Consider the following 17,183-nt stretch of genomic DNA (forward strand, 5'->3'; position numbering starts at 1 on the left):
AAGCAGGATTAATGCTTTCTAGAAAGTTTACATTTTGTTGTAGACTGCTCTCACCATTTGCCTCAGAAACTGTAACAATATCCTTGCTTAAGCAGTCATTTCACCCATCGTCAGAAGATTAATAAGAATACTACCTGTTGTGCATATCTAGTGTACATGGGTTGCGCCCCATTGTGCTTAATTAATGCATTATTACTTATCAAAAAGAATACACCAAAGGTTCATCTCTTTAGCTATCACAACACATCAGGAAAGTAGTGATGCATATATACACTTATACAGTTTTGTAAAGTTTGATTTCCTTAAAGTCCTCTATGATAGAGAAAGCACGAAACGGACTGTCTATCATGCAATACATCCTCAATGTGCAAAGGTCCTTTCTCATCTACACAAATGAATCAATGGGATATTGAATAATTTGAGACTACCAAGGCAAACCAATATCAAGTAAGCGCTGAAGTTCACATGTTTCGCTCCACAAATATTTGGCTTGTAATGCAGATTTCATGTTTCAGGCAGTTTTACTTTCATGAGTATCAAATACTCAGTTTCTCAAGAATTTTTATCCATTCTTACAAAAACTTGTACAATGGTTATATGCAAGAAATAGAAAAATTATAAACCTTTCACAAAGGAAGCGTTTTAAGACCAAAATGATTTCCAACGCAGTATACCAAACTTTTTAATTGATAAGCAACAAATACACCCCATGGAACATGAATGCATGACCTCATTGTTCATTCCCAGTCTTATGGGTGGAGATGCCTAAAGGGGATTGGCATATGCACTGTACCAGATTAATGTTCATAAACCATCTCAATCTTACACTACAATAAAAGATGATGAGCATGAAAGAAAACTCAACAGATCCCTGTAAATAATACCTTGTACCCAAAAAGTGCGTCTTCATATGTCTCATAGGGACCGATAGTAACATCCAACTTGGAGTCCTACAACAAAAAAATAAATAAATAAATAAAAGATCAGTGAAAATTCAAAAGCTCAGTTGTTGATGCTTCATTGTAGCTATTCTCTGAATGGTAACCGGTTCTGCATATAAATTCATTTTATAACTTAAAATGCATGTAGAAGTTCAATCAGATGACTTGACTAAACTCTTGTTGCTTGATAACTGCAAATATAAACACATTCCTTTTATGCTTTCTCCTCAGCCTAGCCTATCAGTTTTTTTCTTTTCTTTTCTTTTATTTACTCTTTGATAAAACTGGATAAAATGAATTGGTAAATTCAACAATAGGTAAAATAGGAGTGCACAATCTTCAAACAAGAAACTAAACAAGGGGAAAAAATAAAAAATAAAATTCATGATTTGAGTTAAGGTTTCCCCTAAAACCCCAGTTTGAAAACACTATCGTGACTTTTTGCCCAAAAACGCTGAACCAAACGGGCACTTTAAGAGGTCTAAGGGTCTCTCATTGTCTTCAAAAATGCGGGTATTTTACGTTCCTGCCAACAAACCACATTATACATGCTGGGACCATATTCCATATGGTTGATAGGTGCTTTCCAAACCAATTTCTCCAAGCAAAGAGAAGAGAGCTAACTGCCTTCAGCACTACCCATTGAATCCCAAACACCTCAAAAACTTCACTCCATAAGGCATGAGAAAAATTACAGTGAAGTAGAAGATGATCCACAAATTCCCCATCACAACAACATAAGCAACCCCTATTAACCAGGGATTGACCTCTCTTAACAAGATTATCAATGATGAGTATCCCATCCCTAGTTGCTATCCATAAAAAAGAAAGACACCCAATTAGGCACCATTGCACACCAAATGCACTCCCAAGGAAACTCATCAGTGAGAGGACCAGAAAACAACTTATAGGAACAACGCACATCAAATGACATTACTGTTTTACCCCAATTTTAAACTCATAACACTCCCCTCAAGCTGGAGAGTATATATCATACAATCCTAGCTTGTTACATAATAAACCCAAACGAGGCTTACATAAAGCTTTGGTAACATATCAGCAATTTGGACTCCTGTATAAACATATGGAGTAGCAATTACACCATCTTTTACTTTCTCCCAAATAATATGACAATCTACTTCAATATGCTTGGTTTGCTCATGGAAAACCATATTGGAGGCAATGTAAATTGATACTTAATTATCACAATGGGTAGTTATAGGTAGCTTCACAATAAATCTTCATTCCTCAAGCAAATGCTTAATCCACATAAGCTCACATGACGTGTGTGCTATGGCTCTATACTCAGCCTTTGCACTAGATCTGGCAACAACAGTTTGTTTCTTATAGTGACTCAAAACACTAATTGCAAATGATATATTTGGACGAGTGATTGTGAGATAATTCAGTTTACCAACCAGATGACAATATCTCTCAAGATTAGATTACAACTCCCCCTGATCTTCATACAATTTGACATTAGGATCCATAGGAGTCTCCACTGGTTTAGATCCTAACAAGCCAATTTCTTCCAATATATCCAACACATACTTCCTTTGTGATAAATTGATGGGCTACCTCAATACCCAAGAAATAACGATGTTTACCTTGATCCTTAGTTCAAAAGGAGTTTTGAAGGTATCTCTTCAAATCATCAATATCCTTCTTGTCATCACCAGTTATTATAATATCATCAATATATACTATCAACAAAATCTTTCCTCTAGCAGAGGTATGAGAAAACATAGAGTAATCAAATTGGCAACGTCGTAATCCAACTTTAACACTACTTCACTGAATTTACCAAACCAAACTTTGGTAGATTGTTTAAGACCATAGACGGCCTTATGCAACCTACAAACTTTTCCAGACTCCCCTTGAGCAAAAAACCCAACAAACCTAGGTGGTTGCTTCATATACACCTTTTAATTCAAATCATCATTCAAGAAGGCATTTTTAACATCTAACTGAAATAATGGCTAGCCCAAATTAGCAGCCAAGGAGATCAAAATCCGAACAAAAGAAATTTTAGCAACAGGTGAGAATGTCTCAGCATAGTCGACATCGTATATCTGGGTATACTCTTTGGCAACCGAGCGAGCCTTTAAACGCTCAATAGAACCATCAGGAAAATACTTCACAGTATACACCCAACGACAAGCAACAGTAGTTTTCCCTGGAGGACAATAAACTAAAGACCAAGTAGTATTTTCAGATAGGGCAGACATTTTTGCCTCCATAGCAGACTTCTAACCAGAGATGGACATTTTTTTTTTTTGATATGTCTTAACCAGAGATGGACATGGCCTCTTGGACAGACTCAGGAATAGTAGAATTCAAGCATGTGGTAAAAACATGGAGAGATGAAGAAAAATGACCAAAAGAGACAAACTAGGAGATAGGATGAGAGGTACAAGAATGCTTACCTTTGAGCAAAGCAATTGGAAGAGAGGCAGGATCAAGACGCAGACCACTAGGCGGGGAAGAAGTCTCTGTTGGAGGTTTCTGGCGACGACGATACACTTGGAGTGGTTTCTAAGGAGATTTAGTAGGAGACACAGGTGGCATGAGAGGAAGACAAGGTAGAGAACTGTCACTAGCAACCAAGGGAGAGAAATATGATTGAGATTCATCAAATGTTAAATTAGCACTAATGAAATGATGACGGAGAGTAGGTGAGTAACATCGATATCCCTTTTGAGTACAAGAATACCCAAGAAAAACACATTTAATGGATCAAGGATCAAGTTTGTCACTCCCTGGACCTAAGATAAGAACATAGCACACATAACCAAAGATCTTAGGAGGTAGAGGAAACAAAGGTGCATTAGGAGAGAGCACAAAATAAGGGATCTGGCCACCTAGAAAGTGGAAGGCATACAATTAATCAGGTAACATGCAATGAGAATAGCATCACTCCAATATGATTTGGGGACACGCATATGAAACATTAAGGCATGAGTGACCTCTAACAAATGATGCATTTTACGTTCAGCAACACCATTTTGTTGTGGAGTACGGGTACGGGGGCATGAAGATGGGTCAAAAAATTGAGACAAAGATGTATGAAAATATTCACAAGCATTGTTATACCGAAAAATACGAAGTGAAGCATTAAGTTGAGTCTTTATTTCCATATAAAATGATTTGAAAATTTAGTACAATTTAGACCTTTCTTCATAAGATAAAGATAGGTGACTCTAGAAAAATCATCAACAACAGTGACAAAATATCTAAATCCCAACAATGAGGGAGTGTTTATTGGACCCCAAATATCATAATGAACAAAATGAAAAGGACTAATAACACGATTCTCAACCCTAGAGGCAAAAGGCACCCTATGGTGTTTACCCAATTGACATGCTTCACATTGTAAGGACTCAATTTGATGATACTAAGGGACTAACAACTTCACATTCTGGAGAGATGGATGACCAAGGCAACAATGACGCTGAAGAGGCGAGATAGACAAATAAGAAGCCACCAAACTGGAAGAACCACGCCAATCCAAGTAATAAAGTCCATCGGCTTCATGCCTTCCACCAATAATCTTCCCCGTCTTGAGATCTTGAAAGATACAATGAGTGGATAAAAAAATGGTAGTGCAATTCAAAAGTTTAGTAAGCTTACTAATTAACAAAAGATTAAAAGGAAAATCAAGAATATATAAGATAGAAGAGAGAGAAAGATTAGGACAGAAATTGGCAATGTCCAAACCAAAAGCTGTAGTGGCTGAGCCATCTGCCAATGTAACATTGGGAAGACTACTAGAGTGCTCAACGTTAGAGAGTAAGCCTGAGGTACCTATCATATGATAAGTAGTACTTGAGTCAAGGACCCAAGGGTCCTGAGTGGCAAGACAAGCAGTGGAAGTACCTTGTTGAGCCAAAGTAGCAATAGAACTAGACCCAACGGAGTTAGAATGCAGAGATAGGAGGTGATTGTACACTTCCTAAGGTATAGAGACTACTCTGGATGTTGGTGGAAGTGATTGTGAAGGCGGTTCTTCAACTTGAAAACTAGCTTGGTGAGCCGGTTTTCCATAAAACTCCCAACAGAAGTCTACTGTATGATTCTCACCACGAAGCCCACGTCCTCTACCACGACCCCTTTGTTCACTACCACGGCCCCCATCACGACCTCCACGGCCTTGGCCCCCACGACCTTGACCACCACGATCACCTCTATTACTCCCCATATAAGTGGCAAAGGCAGATTTATCACTAGAAGGTAGAGCATCAGTGCTGGGGGAAGGGGGAAGGGGCAGTACTAGAGTCTAATAATGTGGCCTGTCTAAGTCTACCAAAAAATTCACTCAATGAAGGGAGGTTTGGACTAGCTAAAATTTGTGACTTCACCGGATTCAAACTTTTAGGTAATCCAAAGAGGAAGCGAGCAACATGCATAGAATCTTATTGTTTCTTCATTGTTTTAACATTAAAGAGATGGGTTGATAAATATTATCTTCACATACACCCTCAAACTTGTTATAATAGTCTTCCAAAGACAAATCACTCAGACTCAAGGAGAAATAATTTTGATGAAGACCATAAATCCACTTCAAATTGTTAACACCAAAGTAAAGTTCCTTGGCCTACTCCCAAACAAGTTTAGCAATTGGTAAGAAAACCAAACTACAACTGATCTTAAGACTCCATGCTATTCCACAAGCAACTCCTAATTTGTGCGTCTTTAGCTCTCCAATCACCAAATTTAGAGTTTGTAAATACACAGGGTTCATTAATCACGTAATCAAACTTCTTTCTACCAAGAAGAAACACTTCAACTGCCTGGGCCCACTGAGCATAATTACCTCCATTAAGACAATGGAAGTAATAGACATATCAGGAGATAAGAAATAATTAGGGGCCTGAACACTATCTTTGGTCTCCATAATAACAATCTTAAGAACGAAATAACTCTAAATAAATATGCTAGTGAACCCTGAAAAAAAGAAAAAGAAAGAACCACATTGACAAATTTAATGCCATTATGCTCCAACCAGTCAGCAAATCCAATAGCAACACACACAATCCAAATCAAGGCAGCAATCAATCCATACCAACAGTAACATGCCCAATCCACCACCAAAACATCAACCGACAAATCAACTCAAGGCTGCCTAAACAGAGGATCAGAATGTAGGGAAGAAAAAATTAGAAAATCAAACCAAATCAATCCATGGCCGAAACCCTTTTTAAAAAACTTCGGCGGCGGCACTAGGGCACTGACACGGCGGAGCGAGGGTCGGCAAGCAGGCTAGGGTGGGTCATCAGAGGAGGGCGAGTAAAACCATGCCTCTCTCGCAGTCAGCCAACATCGATTTGGTGTCGCGAGACCCACTAAGCGAAGTCGTCAGAGCTAGGGACCGAGTGTTATGGTATTGTCAGAGCATAGCTTAGGGTTGTCGGAGCTAGGGTCAACTATTATGGTGGCCGGCAGCGGTGATATCGGTGGGTGGTGGTCGAAGTATTAACGGCAGTGGGTTGGGTGCTCTGATACCATGTTGTTAAGATTATAGTGTTTAGGGTTTGATAAGTCAACCCTAACATATAAAATATTATTTATATATAAAGGAGTATAATGAAATTACTATTGTACCCCTAGTTTAAACTAAACTCATAACAGGTATCAATAAAGTTCAAAGAGAAACTTTATAGAGTCACCAATAAATTGGTTAAGAACCAATGCAACCTATTCAAAAGAATAAAAGGATGAACCATAGTGCAAGTGCGCGCGCGTGTGTGTGTGAGAGAGAGAGAGAGAGAGACTTAACAGGTGCAAAAATCTTTTACTTTTTTGGAGACTGTCTAATGTAAAAATAAAAATTTTAAAAAAAAACCAAAAAAATAAAAACCAAATATTCATTTTTTTTTTTTATAAGGGGAAAAAACAACAAATAGATATCATTCCATTGTGTGTATAATTTTGTACCATCACCAAATGCTTTATGTTAACAGAATTATGAAGGTAATACTAAATACTAACCAACTCCATCCAAGCTATGTCTGAATCATAATAATCATTCGATAGGAAAGCATTGGCTTTGCTATGCAGCAATCTTTTCAAACTACAAAAGGCAAGAAAGATTCAGCAAAGATTTGCAAGCACAATAGAAATTAGCATATTCTTAACCAATAAACTACCAACAGAAACCTGCAAACATATTACCTAGATGAACTGGTCAGGTCCCCTGCTTTACACAATAATTCAGCAGCTTTTTTGAGGAAAGGATTATACTCTTGAGAGAATGGAACGATACATAGATCATGAGTGGAATCAACAAAATGATTTGTCACGTCAGCTCTATCATTAGAGAGAAACAATTCCAGACCAAATTCACTATGCCTTTTGATAACATTAAAAAAGCCAGTTGCATCTTGTTTATCCTTTGTTAGACTGTCCTTCCATAATTCAAATTCCTAGACAAGAGAAACTTATTTGTATTCATGTATGTAAAAAAATTTTTGATTCATATGATAAACTTCACCAACAAATACCTTTTTATCCATGTCCGGTGGATAGAAGTTTGCACCAGGGGGCTTCAGCATGGGAAAAGCAGCTCTATATTCAAGACCCTTCCACCCAGTAACTTGTTGTGTGGCTTCAGGAAGCAACTTTATGGCTGAATCTGCAGTTGTCAAAAATGCCTCGTCCTCATCAAGGCAAGACCTGTTGATAAAGAAAGATGTCAACATGAAGTGGTGGGTGAGACAATGGGTCCAAGATCTACAGGTGGTATTTTTTTGAACATGTCGTTTTTTAAAAAATGAATTAAATTATGTGAAATTATATTTCACATCTTACATTACTCAACCCTATAAAAAAATAAAAATAAAAATAAAAAACTTAATTTGATAATTTTTATTCTAAATTTTCATATGCATAATAAAAATTTTCAACTTGAGTACCCAAAAAATAAATAAATAAACAATGAGTTCTGCTGCATTTCACAGATAATAAGCAAACTAATGTGGGAAGAACGAAGAAAATTTTATTTTGATTTAGTATTGTTTAATTTTACAAGCAACTGTATTTTTATTGGTCAATTGTCTTATTAGTTAATCAGGTTTTTTTTTTTGATAACTAAGTAAGAAATTTTATTAGAAAAAACAAACCAAGTACACTGGAAGTGTACTATAGTGGCACAAATCAAGGGCCCAGATTACAACGATCAATAAGATTGGAGGGAGAAAAACAAGTATAAAAAAGCAAAACTACACTCCAATCAAGGAGAGTACGGAAAAAGAAAGATTTAATGTCAAGAGTAGACCGTTCACAATCCTCAAAGCATCTAGCATTCTGCTCCTGCCATAAGCACCAAAACAAACAATGCAGCACAAACCTCCATAAAACTTTTTTTTTTTAGTAAGTAACGAAAATTTTATTAATCAAAGAAAAACAGCCAACCCGAGTACATTGAGAATGTCATGTGGGGGCACAAATCAATAACCAAGATTACAACGATCAAGTAAAACAGGAGGGGAAGAACAAGAAAAATGACAAAAGACCACGCTCCAATCAAGGAGAGTATGTAAAAAAAAAAAGACTTAATCTCTAACATGGAGCATTCACATCCCTCAAAACTTCTAGCATTTCTTTCACGCCAAATACACCACAACAAGCAATGAGGCACAAGTCTCCACAAATCTATGTTTCTATGTCGTCCAAACATACTCTGCCAAGACTCAAATAACTCAATAACCTTGTGAGGCATAACCCAATAAATTCCAAACAAACAAAACACCAACGACCACAACTCACAAGCTATGGGGCAATGAAGAAGAAGATGATCCACTGACTCCCCACAATTCTTACACAGATAGCACCAATCAAGAACTAGCACATGTCGTTTGCGAAGGTTATCTGTTGTTAAAATCTTACCTAAGGAAGCAGACCATGAAAAGAAAGCAACCCTTGGAGGGACCTTCGATTTCCACATCATTCTCCATGGGAAGGATAAGAGAGTAGGAGGGTAGAAAGAAAAATAGAATCCTCTAACCTCAAAACCTCTACTCCTCGCTGGCTTCCAACAAACCTGATCAGGACCCAATCCCCTTACCGTCGAAGCATAGACCAAATCCATAAACAAATCAAAGGATTCTTGTTCCCAATCTTGTGGAGGATGATGAAATTTAGCATCCCAATAACTCCTCCCACCAGACCAACACATAACCTCCGCTACTGCAGAATCCTTTGTCCTACTAATACAATAAAGTTCCGGAAAAGCCTCTTGGAGAGTATGATCTCCACACCAAACATGCTTCCAAAACTTCACTCGAGTACCATCCCCCACATCATACAAAAGGTGTTTAGAAAAATTCATCCAACCACTTCTAATATATCTCCACAAACTAACACCATAAGCACTGGTCACCTTTTTCGTGCACCAACCACCCCAATCATTCCCATATATCACCTCCATAACCCTTCTCCATAGAGCATCGGTCTCCGTGGCATACCTCCATAACCATTTTCCTAACAAGGCAGAATTAAAACTCCTCAATCGTCTAATACCTAACCCTCCAACCTGCAGCGGCTTACAAACCTGAGCCCAATTGACTAAGTGTAATTTAGATTCACCACTAATACCACTCCACAGAAAGTCTCTTTGTAACTTCTCCATACGATTTGCCACCTTTCCAGGTAAAGGCGGAAGGGAAAGAAAGTAAGTAGGTAAGGAGGAAAGAGAACTTTTAATAAGAGTTACCTTACCCCCCTTAGATAGATACAACCTCTTCCACCCTGCTAATCTCCTCCTCTCCATCTTCTCCAAAATCGGATTTCAAGTTGACAACTTCTTAAATTTAGCACCCAACGGTAGGCCCAAATATCTCAATGGAAGAGAGGACTGCCTACAACCCAACATCCCCACCAGAACATCCATATTGTGCACCACACCAATAGGAACCAACTCAGATTTTCCCAAGTTAATCCTTAAGCCTGAGACCTCCTCAAATCTAGCCAAAATTGCTCTTAAACTAGCTATTTGCATAGGATTAGTATCACAAAAAATAAGAGTGTCATCAGCAAATAAAAGATAAGACAGTAACACCGAGATACCAGCCGTATTACCTACAGAGAAGCCTGAGAATTGTCTAAAAGTAGCAGCCACATTCAACATACGACTCAAAGCCTCCATAACAATATCAAATAGTAACGGAGACAAGGGATCCCCTTGCCGAATCCCCCTAGAACTTCCAAAGAAATCAGAAGGACCACCATTGATCAGAATGGAGAATTTAACAACTGAGATGCAACACATTATCCATTTTCTCCATTTCTCTGAAAACCCACAGCGTCGAAGCATATACATTAAAAAACCCCAACTCACATGGTCATACGCCTTCTCCACATCCAACTTACACAACACTCCTGGAACACCCGTCTTCAATTTACTATCAATACATTCTGAAGCAATTAAAAAGGAGTCCAATATCTGTCTACCTTTCACAAATGCATTCTAAGAATCTGAAATAAGCCCATGAGCCACCCTTCAAAGTCGATTGGCCAATACCTTAGCAATAATCTTGTAAATCCTACCAACTAAGCTAATAGGCCGAAAATCCTTAATCTCCACAGCATCCACCTTTTTGGGAATAAGAGCAAGGAAAGAAGCATTAAGGCTCTTCTCAAACACAGCTTGAGTATGAAAGTTTTGAAACATTGCCATAATTTCAAAATTCAAAATACACCAGCAAGACTGAAAGAACGCCATAGAAAAGCCATCCGGGCCAAGAGCCTTATCACCCTTAAACTCACTAATCACCCCAAACACCTCTTCCTCATCAAATGGCCTATCTAGCCAAAGGGCATCTTCCTCCTAGATACAAGAGAACTCCACATCATCTAGTAAAGGTCTATGAGCCACATTTTCAGTATATAGCTGCCTATAAAAATGAGAAATACAACCTGCTATAGCCTCCGGATCTGAAGACAATTTCCATCCACCATAAGCCTATTAATGGAGTTAAATCTCCTAGGAGAGTTGGCTATATGATGAAAGAATTTAGTATTCCTGTCTCCTTCTCTAATACAAAGGACTCTAGACTTCTGCCTCCAACAAATTTCCTCCATCAAAATAGCTTTTTCTAGTTCACCTCGAACTCTCTCCAATTCCAAGCCTTTCCTCCTCCAATAAAACTCGACTTTCCTCAACCTTCTCTAAATCACTAAGATCTTTCCACAATTTTCTCACCTGATCTTCAACATTTCCAAAAACCTCCACATTCCATTTTTTCAAATCATTTTTCAAAAATTTCAGTTTATTGGCCAAAACAAAACTCGGAGCTCCTAGGACATTATAAGATTCCCACCAAGCTCGCACCCTCTCCACGAACCCCTCACTTTTAAGCCACATATTCTCACATCTAAACGGCCTCCTACCTCTCTGAAAGGAACCACCCTCAAGAACAATCAGGAAGTGATTAGATAACAACCTAGGCATACGTCGTTGAGAGATAGATGGAAACTTATCCTCCCAATCTACTGAAACAAAAATCTGTCCAGCCTAGCCTTCGAAGCAACTTCACGAGTATTAGACCAAGTGAAAGATCCCCCTTGAAGCAGAATATCAATGAGGCCTTGCTCAAAAATAAAATTGGAAAACTCCCGCATAGCAGCAGTAAAAGAGGTAGAACTAGAGCGCTCAGAAGGGAATCTTACCACATTAAAGTCACCACCCACACACCATGGAACATTCCACCAACTGCTCAAACCAAATAATTCCTCCCATAATAATCTTCTGTCTCTTAGAGAGTTAGGACCATATATGCCAGTAAACACCCAGACAAACTGATCTGACACACTTGTAAATTTACAAGAAACCGAATATCGCCCCACTGCTTCCTCCACTTTATTCACAACCCGTGTATCCCACATCAGTAGTACCCCTCCAGAAGCTCCACAAGAGCCTAGATAAGACCAATCAACATGTTGACCACCCCACAAACTGCAAACCACAGCTCTAGTTATCAACTCCATTTTAGTTTCTTGAAGACAAATAACATCTGGTCCCCAATTCCTAACCAGATTTCAAACCCGAAGCCTTTTATCCCTATCATTCAACCCTCTAACATTCCAAGAAATAATCTTCAAATTCATTGATGAACCACCACAGCCCGCTCCTTACTTGCATTCCTTGGTTTCGTTGAACCAACCTCAACATTCATAGAGGTCAATAAATTTTTCAACTCCCGCTAACCTTTTCTGCCCCGACTTGACTTGCTTCATTTTATCATCTACTGCATGAAGCTTTTTATTCTTTTTCCTGGCCTCTAAAGCTAACAACAATCCCGTAATTTGCTCCTCAAAACCTTCCAAAGAAGTGCCCACTGATTTTCTAAAAGCCTTAATCCGATTGGTTACCCATTGTGATAAATGATTGCTATCAACCGTCTCCTTACACCCAGCCCCCAGCTCAAAACTATACTCCAGCTCCAAGGGAACTTCTGTGGCCAAAGGTACCACAACTAAAGGCTTGCCACTACACTCCCAAGTCATCGACCTCTCATCAAATTCCCACATCTCCTCCTCTGACCCAGTAACAATAGACAAAGAATCTACTAACCCATCACAATCCTCAGCCCAGCTAACCATCTGACCTTCATTAATAAGAGAATCATTACCTGTTACAGTCTCTACATCCGTGGCTGAGCAATCCGACACACTCTCTGGAGATCGATATAGAGACAGAGGAAGCACTATTTTCCGACCATCACGCAATTGTAACATCCACTCTTTGGAGTCACCCCATGATTTATCCAAATCACCGACCAATTCCCTAATAGTGGGACAAGAGTGAAGTACCCCCTTAAAATCAGAAGACTCGTGTACCGTCACCCTTACCTCCGGACCAAAAGTCCTCATCCTCATCCTCATCCTTCGTCGCCGCCAGAGATGACGAATTCACCACCAGATTTTCTATTTAGTCCCCAGACGATAGCGCCATCTCCTCCGCCGAACCTAAAGAATCACATATCGGTGCTAAGGGTGACGAACTCAGCTCACCGACAACCTGTGGCACTTCCGCTGTCAATATCGGCAAGGTGGGTGACTGGGAAAGCCAGCTCAAAGCCAACTGATCGCTAAACCCACTCCCGCCTGGGGCTTCCGGTACCGATATGGAGGAATTTGAACCCAAGGTGACCATCGAAGCCATCGCCATCCTCCTTGGTGGTAGAGAAGCAGTCCTAGTGCACACGGGGTACGCCGTAGAACTCGTACCACACAAGTTTGAGCTCGGGCCAGAGGAGCATGACGTAAAACTACCTTCCGCGACATATGGGCCCGTAGGAACAGGGCTAGGTTTATTTTGGGATTGCTTGGAACAATCTCCAGCCTCAAAAGCAAATGGCTTATCAATAGTGGGCCTAAGTAACTATTAAGATTACCCAACCTAGGTGCATGGGCCTTAATATCCTCCTGGGCAGAATTGGCCACACGTGCTACCCACTTTACAGCTTGCTTATCCCCCCTATAACGTTGCCAAGATACCCGCCTCTTTCCAAAGTCATTTACTTCCACAATCAAACCTTTCCTTAACCAGCTAGACCTCCTACCTTGACGCCCCCTTCCAGAATCAATGTCTTTCAAATTCAAATTATTCAAAGCAATCTGAATTTATTTTGTTCCGGAATTTTCTCCTTAATCTTAGTCTCCCCATTAATACCACGGTCTCTCCCCTCCGCACCACCCACGGCAATCGGTATAGCGTTTTCGGCCGAAACTTCAAAAGCCACCACCTGATTACTAAATTCATCTCTCGGAGGTGTCAATATGTTCTCCACTACTTGAATCTTCTCCTTCTCTCTAATGGAGGGCTGCTGCGAATGCTTCCTTACTTGCACAGAAGTTTTTACCGTTTCAACAAAGAACCAAGAAGGTTGAATCTTTGAACCCAACTTCGGCTTGTACGGTAAAGCTTTTGGACCACCCAACGCATAATGAGAAGGTTCCAACATTCTCCTTAATTCAATCCCAAAGGCCCTCCAACCTTGTTGAACCTTGCCTGCAGGAATAATGATAGATCTTCTCATCCCGCCTACTTTGAGCTCTGTTACCAACAAATATTGGCCAAACGAGTTAGAACCCCGTTGCACTGTGTAGGCTATGTCTCCTTCCCTGAGCGTGAAGAAGTGTTTGGGGTTAACCCCAATCACCGTGTGTTCCAAGCTATGCATTAACCAATGTGCTGCATTCTTACCCATAAAAACTGATTTCATGAAATACTTCCCCCGTTCAAAAATCTTAAGGGAGAAAAGTTCCCCCTTTCCTCAACCACCAGCTGAAACAACTTCGATTCGATAAAAAAACTGCGAAATCAACCCATACCAATCCAAAACAGAAGTAAAAAATAACAAAGAACAGTATTTCTGACTAATTTGAGGTAGCCGAGCCTCTCGTTGAGAATGAATTACCCTTGCAAGCCCAAACTAGTATCATTGTCATATTGTTCTAGGCATTGAAAGTTACCTCTGATACAACAGGCAAACCTCCATAAATCTATATTTCGATGCCTACTAAACCTGCCCTGCCAAAAAGCCAGCAACTCGCTAACTTTATATGGCATAACCCAATGAATACCAAACAAACAAAAAACCATGGACCACAACTCATAAGCTATAAGACAATGAAGGAGAAGGTGATCCACCGATTCCCCACACCTTTTACACGAAAAACATCACTCTATCACTGCGATATGCCTCTTCTAAAGATTATCCGTAGTTAAGATCTTACCTAAGGCAGCAGTCCAAGAAAAGAACGCTACTTTAGAAGGAACCTATGATTTCCACACCATTTTCCAAGGGAAATCAATGACAGAAGAAAGAGATATTAAGTGATAGAAACCTGAAACCTTAAACCTCAAAACCTCTACTCAATGCTGGCTTCCAGCAAAGTCTGTCAACACCAACACCCCGCAAATTCGTGGAATAAAGCACATGTCAGAAAAAATCAACCGATGCTTCCTCCCATCCTACGGAAGACAACGAAACCGAATGTCCTAATGCAACCGCCCATCAGAGAACCGCATAACCTCCAACACTAAAGACTCCTTATTCCGAATAATACTATACAATTCTGGAAATGCTACCTTAAGAGAACAATCCTTAACACCATTCATGCTCCCAAAACTCTACTCTAGTACCATCACCCACATCAAACCGAAGGAATTTAGAAAAGTCCAGCCAACCACTTCTAATGGATTTCCACACACTAACACCATAAGTTCTTGACACTGGTTTGGTGTGCCATCCACCCCTTCCATCCCCATATTTTGCCTCAATAACCTTCCTCTAAAGAGCATCTCTCTTTGTTCCATATCTCCATAACCATTTGCCTAACAAAGCAGAATTAAATCATCTCAGCTGTCGAATCCCTAAACCTCCATTCTGTATCAACATACAAACCTTAGCCCATTCCACCAAAGAAATCTTAGGAGCATCAATACCACTCCAAAGAAAGTCTCTTTGTAGTTTCTCCATACGATTAGCCACCTATACTAGAACAGGAAAGAGAGAAAGGAAATAAGTAGGTAAGCTGGATAAATTACTAATAAGAGTTACTTTGCCCCCCTTAGATAAATACATCCTCTTCCATCCAGCTAGATGCCTCTCCATCTTCTCCAAAACAGGGTTCCAAATTGTCTCCACTTTATGTGTAGCACCCAACCGAAGGCTTAAGTATTTCAAAGGAAGCGAAGACTACCTACAACCCAAAACCTCCACTAAATCCTCCATATTAGGCACGTTATCAATCAATACCAATTCTGACTTCAACAAATTATTTTTAGCCCTGACACCGCTTCAAATCTAGCAAGAATCCCACGCAACGCAGCTAAATGGTGTGAATTAGGAGCATCACAAAAAATAAGTGTATCATCTGCAAATAATAGATGGGACACTGTAAGCAATGTACCAGCTACATTACCTACTAAGAAGCCCGAAAACTGTCCCAAAATAGCAGCTGCATCCATCATACGACTCAAAGCCTTTATGACAATATCAAAAAGGAGTGGAGATAGTGGGTCCCATTGACGAAAACCCCTAGTGCTTCCAAAAAAAATCAATCAAGGTACCATTTAGCAAAATAAAAAATTTGACAATTGATATACTCCACATAATCCACCTCCATTTTTCTGTGAAGCCACACCGCCCAATTCACATGATCATAGGTTTTATCAATATCCAACTTGCAAATAACCCCCAGTGCCCCTAACTTCAACCTACTGTCTATACATTCAGAAGCAATTAAAACAGAATCCAAAATTTGTCTATACATTCTTCTAAACTCCACATCATCCACAACAAGGTGATGAACCTCATTTTCAGAGTAAAGCTGTCTATAAAAAAGAGTAATACACTCCGCAATGGATCCTTGGTCAGAAGACAACACCCCATCCACCATAAGCTTATCAATAGAATTAAACCTTCTGTGAGAGTTGGCCATACAATCTCTCCTTCTTTAATGCAAACCACTCTTGATTTTCGCCTCCAACAAATTTCTTCTCTCGGTTGATTCTTTCCTTATCCAACGTTTCCTCTACCTCTACCATAAGAACACGACTTTCCTCAACATTCTGCAATACCCTAAGATCATTCCACGACCTCTTCCCCTTTTCTTCTACATTACTAAACTCCTCCACATTCCATCTCTTGAGATCAACCTTCAAAGCCTTCAATTTACTTGCTAAAATAAAACTAGGGGCTCCATGAAAATGATGGACTCACACCAGGAGCAAATTCTTTCTACAAAACCTTCATCCTTTAGCCACATATTCTCAAACCGAAAAGGCCTCCTTCCTCTATGGAAATTACCTCCCTCTAGAAGAATCGAAAAATGATCTAATAACAATCTAGACAACCGCTTTTGACAAATAGAAGGAAACTTAATCTCCCAATTTGCTGTCACAAGAAATCTATCCAACCTTGACCATGGGATAACAACCTAGACAACCGCTTTTGAAAAACAAAAGGACACTTAATCTCCCAATTTGTTGTCACAAGCAATCTATCCAACCTTAACCTTGTAACAACCTCACAAGAGTTTGACCAAGTGAAGTTTACCCTCTTCTATCAATCAAACCAAGCTTGGAGATAAAATCTGAGAATTGATGCATAGCTTGGGTAAAAAAGACAGAGCCCAAACGTTCATAGGGAAACCGCACAACATTAAAGTCTCCTCACACACACCAAGGAATATTCCACCAACTACACAAGCCAGATAACTCATCCCATAATAACC

General features: G+C 39.6%; 1 protein-coding gene across 2 annotated transcripts in view; it reads right to left on the reverse strand.

The window, feature by feature from the left end:
* Window positions 1–17,183, reverse strand: part of LOC142636123 (nudix hydrolase 3) — a 64,515-nt gene that overhangs the window by 22,285 nt on the left and 25,047 nt on the right. Inside the window, exons 9-13 of one of the 2 annotated variants that reach the window (XM_075810211.1) lie at window positions 7,442–7,613; window positions 7,113–7,363; window positions 6,930–7,011; window positions 885–950; window positions 32–82 (exon numbers count right to left, since the gene is read on the reverse strand). In XM_075810211.1, coding sequence (XP_075666326.1) covers window positions 32–82; window positions 885–950; window positions 6,930–7,011; window positions 7,113–7,363; window positions 7,442–7,613 — 622 coding nt within the window. The remainder of the gene's footprint in view (window positions 1–31; window positions 83–884; window positions 951–6,929; window positions 7,012–7,112; window positions 7,364–7,441; window positions 7,614–17,183) is intronic. The other variant, XM_075810212.1, reaches the window with a different exon arrangement.

This window comes from Castanea sativa, chromosome 5 (genome assembly GCF_040712315.1).
Source record: "Castanea sativa cultivar Marrone di Chiusa Pesio chromosome 5, ASM4071231v1".
Taxonomy (NCBI): Eukaryota; Viridiplantae; Streptophyta; class Magnoliopsida; order Fagales; family Fagaceae; genus Castanea; species Castanea sativa.